The following is a 10,999-nucleotide window of genomic DNA, read 5'->3' on the forward strand; positions in this document are numbered from 1 at the left end:
TGGGTCTTCAGATCACGCCCGAACGATCGTTTGCCGTTCTGGTAGACGTATTGTTGTGGGTTTATCCTACCTACACTAGTAGCTAGAGCTGCCGTGGGAATTACAACACCACAGCAGAGCGAGAAGAAGTGGTGTGCGTAGTTTTCTGGACGAGTCTCTAGTGTGTGTGGGACACGGGTATCAGCAGCCCCGTAGTGGTCGAAGAGGAGTATCAGCAGCCTACCCTCCAGGTGCCGGACAGTCTTATTGAGGTAGTTTAGCCCTCTTGGTAGTTGAGCCCGGCGGTAGATTAGCCAGCGACGCGGCCCTGGCCGACCTGTAGATCACCGGAGACTTGTCAACACTAAACGACCGTACGAGTAGCGAGCTGAAGTGCTGTGTGTATATTGAGTGTTTACTGCGTGTGTAGAGCGCTCAGCTAAGCTTGTTCACCGGACACTGTCTGCTGGCCACGGATAAGACTGGCGCGGTACGCAGTGTAAGGACGGGAGCTATTGCATTACCTATTCTTACTGTGACTTTTAAAACACAGAAAACAAACCGTTTCCGCACGACGCGCTAGGCACCTGTGTCAACATGACCAGCTCTATCGTCGGGCCTTTTCCAGGGGTCCCGAAAATGCATTTTTCAGACTAGTTCTTTTTTTTTTCAGGATGCCGAGAAATTAATACTCTATTATTTTAATGGTTCTGGGGCAATAACCTTGCCAGTCAAGCACGGAAGTAGGCAATGGAAAACGGCAATTTTCTGTTTTTAAGCTCAGACGTAAGTAAACGGCAACGCGTAAAAGGCGAACAATTGAAAAAATTCGCCACAAAGCGAACATACAGGTTCCATGCCAACACATTAAAACCTACATGAGAGCATCTCCAGTCGAGTGTGCTATCGCTATTTGAATTGATAAATTACGAATATAATCTGTTAGAATAGCTCAATGTAATCCAGTCGAAGCTCTATTTCTATTTAATAGCATTTATTACCCCACAGTGATATCTTAGGAGTTCCAATTGAATAACGCCGAGTTGTTCCAGAATTTTTTGGATCAACTGATTTACCTTCTTTTTTTTAATTCTTGTTTCAAAACCTCGAGTAACTCAACGACAAAGCAGTCTCACTGCTCAAGTACTCTTCAATCATGACTTGCTGCCCCGTCGTTCAGGTCGTGCCGTTCCTAGCAGTATCAGTAGTCAAACGAATAGCTGCCACCGTTTTGAAAGAATGCTTCGGGCAGTGAGGGCACTCCACTTAACTTGATTGATCAGGTGACGAACTCGACGCGGGGGCCCTCACAGTCGAGGATGGGGCCCCCGTTGAAGAGTTGTTTGAGTCTGCTTGCGACAGCTTATCAGCATGACGGCACAGAATCCTCGAATTTATTCAATCTCGGCTAAGAAAATAAAAAAAGTGGAAATTGCTCTAGATGTGTATCTCATCGCTACACGATAATGTGATATATACTCAACTGCTTCCTGCGTTCAGAGCCGATGTGTGTCATCGCAGTAATGAAACCCGCTCCGAACGGATACTCGCTCATGCCAGTTGTCAACTGATCATTGGTGGACGGAAGGCTCAACGATCGCAACAAATCCAGCTCCACGTTGATGGCAACGCGCTGCGACACTGGCGGACCATGTTGACATGAAACCAGTATAATTGTGTTGGATTTTCAGCTTACTGCCAGCAGCATGACACGGTTATTTCTCTCCAACGACTCGTATTTACATAATGCGGATTATAATGTTCAGGCTCTCTACGTGGGAAGTACATGCCTAATACGTTGAGCTAGGGAGCTTCAATAACGAGCAAGGACGAGTATTAGTACCAAGTACTATCCACTCCCCAAGCACCAGGTCACCTGGCAAGCGGTGCCCGAAGCTCTCTACGCTCGAGCAAATTGCCGCTCGACACGCATGCACGTCGTCGTCGAACACCAGCTGTTGCAGAGCCGTGCACTTTAATACCGCTTTCATTTCTGCAGTTTAAGTAATCACCGTTTTATTCAGGATATCAAAAGTCAAACTGCAATGTTCCTATTTTGTTATAAATGTCTTCCAAATCGCTTACATCGGTAAACACAGGCTATTCATAAATAAATCTCCAATACAAAAATCTAGAGATTACTGCTCGACAATGCGGGTGTTACGGTGTAACGTACACCGTCTTGGGAGAAGACACTCGGTGTCAGTATTGAAAGCGGAAGTCGAGTCGAGTCGAGTCGGGGCGCGTCCAGCATCAAGAAGCAGTATTTTTCGCCCCCTTTCGAGTGAGTGAGTAAGGGCGAGCGTGTATCTGGATTGCCGTCGCGTGTGGTGTCCATCGGCTACGGCGCTTGCTCCGTGGCCATTTCTCGTTACTTTGCCGGTTGCGGACGCGCCGCGTGTCCGTCCGCCCTCGCGGCTGGACCCAGGAACAGGAACCGGAAGCTTTCCATATATCGTCGGTGTGTCACGTGTTGTACTATGATCAAGAGTGATGGTCACTGTGGACTATGGACGAGACGCAGAGCGCTGCTGCTCGTCGCATTAGGTGTGCTGCTGCTGTCGCTAGGGTTCGTCGTCGATGCTCGAGAGCCTGTGGCGCCTGCATACTCGTACGCCGTGGCCCAGTCCCCAGACGTAGTGGTGGCTGGTGGTCTGGATGGCCGTGTGTATGCTGTCAACGCCTGGTCTGGCGAAGTCCTGTGGTCCTTTGACTCTGGTGGCCCTATGGTGGACTCGTCACAGTGTCTGAGCGTAAGCCCAGCCACGACGCCAAGCATGCCGCCCAATTATCACTCGGCAGCTGCGAGTACTACGCAGCACGAACAGGCAGAAGCTGACGTGGACGTCGACGGAAGCGTCCATGTCTCGACAACAGGTGCAGTAAGCAACGAAGTGGAGGATCGTTCGGTGATTCAACAGCAGTCGGCGTCAGCGCAGGCGATGGCAGCCAGCGCGGCCTTTATGTCACAGTTGGTACCGTCCTATGATGGCAGGCTGTATCACTTTTCCAAGAGCAAAGTGAAAGAACTAGGGATGACTATGGCTGATCTCGTCAACGTGAATGGTCCCGCGCGTGTGGTTGTGAGCTCGACTAGTGGACCTACTGTGGACTCTTCTGCAGCGGATATTTTGCTGTTCGGTGAGAAGAAACTGGAGATGTTTACGTTGGATGCCATGAGCGGCTTTCGTCGCCCTTACTCGTCGTCTACAACATCGTCTGTGATGGCTAGGGAGATTCTGTTTGGCCGCTCAGAGTTTACGACACGAGCTGTTCACCCTCGGAATGCTTCGTCCGCCCGCTGTTTCAAGATCTCCGAGTTCTTCCTGGACTTCGCGCAACAGGCTCATTGCACTGTCGGAGATAGCGGTAACAACATGGTTCCTGAGATTCTTGTGATGCCGAAGGATCCTAACTCTGCGTTAGATGACGAAGGATCTACCATTGTGGCGTTTGATCCGTGGACTAGTGAGCAACTGTGGGAATTTGAGATCCCAGACTTCGATGTCCTCGCTGTGTACGGAGTATCGACGACGCGTGGAGCTACATTCTACAAGTGGAAAGTGGACGGCCCGTCTTCAACTGCTACAAGTCGATCACGAGCGCCAGCTCAGGTTACAGAAAGTGGATTGAATCAGCGACAAAACCGACTTGATGCCAGCAACAATAAGGAACTGACGGCTGCTGAAGTTGAAGTACAGGGTAAGCAGGAGTCCAAGCCTCACAACCAACTAGTTCGTGTGGTTTCGCGCACATGGGACGCCATGGAATCTAGTTTCAGGCTGCGTGTATTGGGGGATAACTACTTTCTCGAATCCAGTGAAGACGACGGCGTGGTGGATCACGGCAGTAACCAAGCTGCACATGGTTCGCCAACTTTTCATGGACGACAAGCCGACAATGTCCACGACTTTCATGAAGAGATGGATCCTCACCGTCGTCGGAGAATATTTTGGGAGCCCATTGTGAACGATGGCAAGCGGGGAGTGTTCATCACGTACACTCATGTTGGGGCAATGTTGCTGGGTGTAGCGACCTGTGGCATCTTGTTAGCCTGGGGCTGCTACGTTAAGGGCTTATCAGCCTCGATAGCGCAATCAGCTATCAAGACTATGGACCAGAGTCAGTTCTTTACCTCACATGTCCACCGACTTATTATCCAGCGACCAGGAGAGGACGACATCACCATTTCTAGTGTGATCAGTCGTTCGCTCATGATGAACGCGTTAGGTGTGGATGGTCAGGTGCCACTGCTGGAGAATGGCGAGCCTGTGAATGTTTTATCGACCGAACTCAACGCCAACGCTGCTCCAGCGGCCGACTCTATGCTGATGGAAAAGTTCTCCCGCTTAGCCGCCAATGAAGCTGCAGCGATCCTTCTCAATGGTGGTCGTATCGGTGCCAAGCAGAAGCGTCTACCAGTTGATCCAGATGCTGATTCCAATGCAACTACGGCCACGTCTTTATCCTCTGCGTCGTCCCTGACTGATATGATTGTCAGAGGTGTCTCTACTTCGTCTTCAACTGTCCGTATTTCCAACCAGGGAGCTTCACTTGCTGACAGGAAACGGCTCACTCTCCCGTACGCTGGGGATAAATCTTTGTCGGAAGAAGATGTTTCAGACGTCTATGAGGTGAAAATGCTGTCTGAAGACAACGGAGAGTTCCTGTCTCCAGCTTCTGATCACGTGTTCGACAATGACCGATTCGAGCTGGCAGATTCGGACGATGATATCTTCTTTGAAGGCGAGGACTCTGCAGCAACTACGAATGGAGCAAAATCGATTAGCTCGTCTGGAGAGTCGACAACGGGAAGTTGCAGCAGCAACAGTGACAGTTGTAACAGCCACGCAATGAACAAGTCGAATGGCAGCGATGCCCTCAGCTTTATGCGCGAAGATATCACCACAGATGAAAAGTCGAGCGAGGAAAAGTCCAGCGCTCTGGAGTCATCTGAATCATCCTCAGCTGAGTCAGGTACCACTCCAAATGAGGCCGAGGTTCTCTTCCCGTTTGTATGTCAAAGTCGGTTCGTGAATGAGTTTGAAGAACTGTCAGCACTTGGCAAGGGTGGTTTTGGTCAAGTCATGCTCGCTGAAAACCGCCTGGATGGACGCAAATATGCGATCAAGCGCGTTGGGTTGAACCTCAAGAATCAGACATCCAAAACCTTGCAGAAATTCTTGCGCGAGGTGAAGATTCTGGCTTTATTGGATCACTCGAACATTGTGCGGTACTATCAGGCGTGGTTAGAGAAAGTTGAAGAGGACACAAAGAGAACGTCTGTAGCCCCAGCTTCGGCTTCGTCCAACACAAGCTCTTTCGGTGGTCTTGCCAATGCAAAAAACTACTCGACTAGTAATTTGCTTGCACCGATTTCCGAGCTCGAGTTTTCAGGAAACCAGCGGCAGTTAGAGACTTTTTACAGCAACGGAAGCATGATGAGTGACAATGACGATGGCTTTGACTGGGATCGAGGGTCGTCTTCTGGTGTGGAAGATGATAACGGGTGGAAGGAAGAAGATCTGGTGGTGCAGAATAAGCCACGCACAAGAAACGCGCTTTCTCATATGTCGTCGTCCCGCTCTCCAGGTGATCATGGTAGTGACGAAGACTCTTCGTTTAATGCAGCAGATAAGTGCGACCACTGGCTGTACATTCAGATGCAGTACTGTGCTGGTCGCAACTTGGCCGACTACCTTGCTGTGCCTACACGTCCAATGGAATTGTCGAGGATGTTGAAGATTTTCGTGCAGATTGCCAGTGCATTAGCACATGTGCATTCTTGCGGACTGATTCATCGCGATCTGAAACCAGCGAACATATTCGTTGCTGACGTTGAGAGGGATGAAATTAAACTGGGAGATTTTGGACTATCGCGCTACGCTGCAAACGTCAACAACCTGAATGCATCCGCTTCTCTGGACGATACCCAACAAGGTCCTCCATCTTCTGTTGGTCTTCGGGAAACTCCATTGTCGACATCGATGTGGTCCAACATGTCAGAGAGCAACGAGGTCACAGCGGGTGTTGGCACGTATCTGTACGCAAGTCCTGAGCAGGTTGCTGGCAAGAAGTACAACGCCAAGACTGACATTTACTCGCTCGGAATGATCCTCTTCGAGCTGTGCCACGAGCGGTTTGGAACAACAATGGAGCGGTATATTACTCTGCGTGATGCTCGAGACAGCATATTCCCTGCTGGTCTTCGCGCTGCCAAGAGATGCCCTGAGATTCTGGACATGCTGCGTAAGTTGTTGAGCCATGACCCGACCACTCGACCAACCGCCGATGAAGTTGTTCAATGGGGACAGATGATGTACGAGACGAGTCTTGCTCAGAAGGCCATGGACGTGGTGCGCTCGCCGCGCAATCTGGATATGGCGAGAGCTGTGGCTGCCGCGCATTTGATGCCAGGTATTGACCACTTGATGGCCGGTGTACCTCTTGAAGCGATAGCCACAACCACTTTTTCGCTCAAGGTTGAGGCTGCGATGGAGCATTGCAGTGGCGAGGACGGTGGTGAGCGCCGCTTGCCCAACCATAATTTATTGAAGCAAGTGTGCGACGTGATCGCTGAAGTAAGCAATGGGAAGGTCGAGATCAAGAAATGTGGGCTACACATGGAGAGCGAGGGCGTGACGATTCTTGAGTTCGAGCTGGACCCGCAGGCCGCACTTGCAGATGCCCCAGGCAGTGATGTGGAAGGTTTCGTGGTGGTGGCAATCGAGGCTCTGGCGGGTGTGCAGATCGTGCACCGTGTGAACAAGATTGCGTAGCACCGAAATGCAAGTGACGAGCAGTGGCCAGAGGCAAGAAAAAAAATGAGTTAGTTTAGTTCAATCGAGTACAATACAAAAAAAATACCGGGCCTACTTCAAGCAGGCATGAATCAATCCAGCAGTAATCTCTTTGTTTAGCCTCATTCCCAGCAACTTATGATTCAACGCTTGAAATCTCTTCAATTTCTTCAACTTGGTTCTTACAAAGACGGAAGTTGAAGTGACATTCACTCTTGGCATTCCGCACCGCCACGACACTTCCTGATGCCTTCTGGAGCTTCGCTCTTTACCTCCGAAGCTGCGCGGTCTCCTCCCGTGGATCTAGAGATGCTCAGCGAGTCGCTAATCTTCCAGAGCGTGGAGCTCGTGTTCGAGTTCAAGGGATACGCTGTAGGCGCCGCAAAGCGTATTCTGAGTCGCTACCACCAAAATGAGGACGTGGAAGAGGCTCTGCTTTGTGCTGGGTCCCGCTTGTGGCGCTGGCTGCAACAGAGACTTCGCCTGGAGCAAGAGATCACAGACAAGCAACTCCTGCTCCCACAGCCCGCTGTGTTCCCTCTGAGAATGCAGCACACGGACTACATCACCGAACGGTTTGACGACGTGAAGACCCAGTTACAGTTGATACATGCAGCGGTGGATGATCTCCAAACGAGGGGAGACCAGACCGACACCAAGCTTAGTCGTCTTCACGAGCAGTTGAGACGGACCCCAATTTGTCGTTGCGAGGCATCCATACCCTCCCCTCAATCTTTTAAGGAGAAAGTCTCCAGCCACATTACGAAAGTTTCAGAGAAGCGATCGGCTAGCGATCGAAGTGGAGCTGCGCTGCTGCGGTTGGATCGAATGGAGGTCCCCGTGTGAGATGATATTGCTTCTAACTGATGATCATGATCCGACACATGATAATTAACGTTTGGGTATTGCTGAACCATAGGGGACTTGCTCATCCGCCAACTACTCTACGTGAAGAGAGCTCTGCAATTTTGTACTGGATCATCAAAGCAGTTGACAGTGGGTAAGTATGAAGTAGATGTAGCCACGTACTCGAAGTTTAAGAAAAACTAACGACTAGCACCATGTAGAACGCCGAAACTTAATAGTGGGCATCGCGCTTCCCAACCACGAGAACAGGCTTCAGCCGAGCACGAGCAATTAGAAAGCGAAGACAACATGAACACGACTCAGGAGCCAGCGATGCATATCGCCCAGATGTATCAGATTCTCGTTCATGACGATTAATTTGGCAGTGCTACCACGAGGATCAGCTATCCAGTCATTTATTTTTTCTTGCGAGAATCAGAGTATCCAGGATATTTTTCAGCTTAGCAGACTACCAAAGAAAAACGTCATTGCGTAGCCTCCTTCCCACAGCTGCATGGGCGACGACTATGTTCGTGATTCGCATCCGCTCGACAAAGGCTATACGTGACTTCTGTTTTCAGCTAGTCTCACCGTCGCTTCTCAGCGGAGTGAGTCAATTCAATTTGTGTTACAATCAGTATATTAATGCCATCGAATACAACAGTATACATCCGAACACCTGCCAAGCTGATTGACGATAGCGATTAAATCGTTTCCGCTGCAAGCTTATATTCACATGTACTAGCAGAACCGTGATGATTTCGGAGCGCAAGCTTGTCCACGTTGCACTCGAACCGTTTCTCTTGTACATGAGTGACCGACAAGACACTCAGCGTTGTGATCTTCCATGAGCTTCTTCGAGCATAGCGCAGTGATTCTCGTAAGGCCCTGTCGGGCAAAAGCCAACGTGACGGCACGGGAGCAAGTGTGTCGTCTTCGTGCTTACTCAATACGATGACACCGGCAGATTTTCATCAAGGTAACAGCATGAGCTCTTTATTGTAATGCAACAACGGGATATTACTTATTGATCTGCGTCCATTCCATCTTGCAGAAAACTCCATCGACAGTAGCTCCGGCGACAGCAACTCTGCCACTACCAGCAGTGACTTGGAGAGGATCGAGCGACGTCGCGCACTAACCCGCACGAGGCAGTTGCGATATCTCCAGAAGAAACGCCAATACGAAAACGATCTCATGGCATCTGTTGCGACACTGCAGACTGAGGTGCGGCAATTGCAGCAGTATCTCCATCAGCTTCAGAGCGCGGGATCAACGCCTAGTTTCTTGCCTTCATTACCGACTTGGACAGGAGCTGCTAGATCCAACATCCTGCAGGTTGCTCAAAGCTTCGTTCGGTGCTTCCACTCGGGTTTTTCACCGACAGAACAGGCGCCATGGCTGCCGTGCGTCTCTCCGGAGCAAGAGCATATCCGCTTCGCCCAGCAGTCGATCCATCCAGACGTTCGACATGGTGAAATGCATGGCCAGAATTCATTTCTCGAGCAATGGCGGCGTTACACGACGTTCTTTGGGGCGTTGGCGTTGGTCCCTAGCAGCTTCGAGCTGGTGACTCACGACGACGAGCCCGAGTCAGTGTGCCGGGTGCAGCTCACCATGTCGCTTGATCTCGTGTCCACCACTTTCCAGAACGTTTTCCCACATCTCCTGCAGCCTCAGCACGCAAGCCTCCGCAGCCTCCTACTGAACCAGCGAATTCATGTGCCAATGACGTTGATGCTGCAGTTCAACGATGAAGGTCAAGTGGTTCGCTACGATCAGTCTCTAGACCTCGTCGAGGCGCTACACCCAGTACTAGGCAGCTACCGAGACGTCGCCATCGTGCTCCAAGATGCTCACATCTCCGCTTGCGGTCACATCGGCAGCGACGTCAGCAGCCCTCGAGACGTTCGGCTTGCTCTGTCTTTCCTGTTGAACGTCGACTAGCGAGGGACTTTTCCACCAATAAACTGCTTCGTTTTCATTTAACATGACCATACATATTTATAGCTATTCGTCCTCAAATGATTGCACACCATCGCCACCGAAGCACAGACATTCCTCGTCTCGCCGCCCCCTCCAAACGTCAGCGTCCGTGATGGCTGGCAAGCAGAGCCCCATGCGCATGTTCATCATGCTGCCCATGATCTTCCTCATGGGCAAGATCGATTTTGAGAACGAGACGACGCTCATGGCTGCGCGTACGGCATTCTTTGTGTGTCAAGTTACGGCGCTGCTCGTTGGGCTCTACCTCAAGCAGCTCATCGAGCGCAAACACGACACGCGCAAGATCTTCGTGCCTGGCGTCAAGTCGCCCTTCGACCAGTCGCCCAACTACGGAGAGCTGACGGAGACGACGTACGAGGCCCACGAACTGGCCAAGGCCAACGAGTTCATCAAGCAGACGCTAATTGGCGCAGGTATCTCGTCGCTCATCCACTTCAAGATGGGCGTCAACCACGTGGTCATGATCCAGAGCGTCATGATGCCCATGAATCTATGGGACAACCCTCTCGTACAGGCCTACATTCTGGGTCGTCGCAATGGCCGCATCTGGAACGAGCGTCTCGAGGGAGAGTCGGCCGAGGATGCTGCTGCTGCGGCGGCTGATGGATCGGCCACTACGGTCACTGCTACGGGCACAGACGCGTCTACTAAGAGCAAGAAGTCGGTCTTGACACCCGAAGAAGCCATTGCTGACGCTCTGGCGGCTGGTGCCGACGCCGATTTTGACGCGCTCTGGACTGCAGTCAAGAGCAAGGTGAACGCCAAGACGGACGAGGACCAGTGGACTGCACTCATGGTGGCCTGCGGCTCTCCCGTGGACACGGACGACTTCATTAAGAAGATTGTGAAGGCTGGAGCCGATGTGCTTGCTGTGGACGGAGACGGATGGACCGCACTGCACTGGAGCGCGTTCCATGGCCGACCGGAGGCTGCAGAAGCTCTGCTGTCCAGCATCTCGGCCTCCAAGCGCGAGCAGCTGCTGGCAATCAAGGCATCCGATGGCCGGACGGCGGCTGAAGTCGCTAAGGGCGAAGAGAACGCCGACGTGGTCGAGATCTTGGCCAGCTTCTCCAAGACTGATGCTAGCGAGCAGGAATCGACGCTGCGTCAGCGGAAGGCCGGCGCTTCGTCGGTGGAAGATGTGGACTAGACGAGGGTCGACGTAGGTCTGTAGTAGTTTCTCGCTCTTTTGATCTGCATTCGCCCAAGTCGAGTGTGTACATTTGTAGACGACAGAGTCAGCGGTTGGACACTTCATCACCTTAGACGAAAACTTCTGCTGATACTCTGCCCCAAAACGCAAATACATGTCGAGCTTACGAAATCAGTTGGTGCAGTGGGCTGTTAAGAACCCGCTGCACCGTTCC

At 51.4% G+C, this 10,999-nt stretch overlaps 4 protein-coding genes across 4 annotated transcripts; all 4 read left to right on the top strand.

Annotated features, from left to right (window-relative positions):
• The first annotated feature begins 2,103 nt into the window (after positions 1 to 2,103).
• On the top strand, positions 2,104 to 6,927 carry PPTG_07803 (PEK protein kinase). The gene has a single exon (XM_008902167.1). The coding sequence runs from the start codon at positions 2,460 to 2,462 to the stop codon at positions 6,756 to 6,758; it is 4,299 nt and encodes a 1,432-aa protein (XP_008900415.1). The 5' UTR covers positions 2,104 to 2,459; the 3' UTR covers positions 6,759 to 6,927.
• A 98-nt stretch (positions 6,928 to 7,025) lies between these two features.
• Positions 7,026 to 8,003, top strand: PPTG_07804 (hypothetical protein; the record flags this gene model as incomplete). The annotated part of the gene is made up of 3 exons (XM_008902168.1): positions 7,026 to 7,621; positions 7,699 to 7,779; positions 7,847 to 8,003. 3 exons carry the CDS (start codon positions 7,026 to 7,028, stop codon positions 8,001 to 8,003), a joined length of 834 nt encoding a protein of 277 aa, XP_008900416.1.
• A 576-nt stretch (positions 8,004 to 8,579) lies between these two features.
• On the top strand, positions 8,580 to 9,572 carry PPTG_07805 (hypothetical protein; the record flags this gene model as incomplete). Its single annotated transcript, XM_008902169.1, has 2 exons — positions 8,580 to 8,604; positions 8,680 to 9,572. 2 exons carry the CDS (start codon positions 8,580 to 8,582, stop codon positions 9,570 to 9,572), a joined length of 918 nt encoding a protein of 305 aa, XP_008900417.1.
• A 151-nt stretch (positions 9,573 to 9,723) lies between these two features.
• On the top strand, positions 9,724 to 10,782 carry PPTG_07806 (hypothetical protein; the record flags this gene model as incomplete). The annotated part of the gene is made up of 1 exon (XM_008902170.1): positions 9,724 to 10,782. The coding sequence occupies one exon, from the start codon at positions 9,724 to 9,726 to the stop codon at positions 10,780 to 10,782; it is 1,059 nt and encodes a 352-aa protein (XP_008900418.1).
• Positions 10,783 to 10,999: the final 217 nt, after the last annotated feature.

This window comes from Phytophthora parasitica, assembly GCF_000247585.1.
Source record: "Phytophthora parasitica INRA-310 unplaced genomic scaffold supercont2.13, whole genome shotgun sequence".
NCBI classification, from domain to species: domain Eukaryota; phylum Oomycota; class Peronosporomycetes; order Peronosporales; family Peronosporaceae; genus Phytophthora; species Phytophthora nicotianae.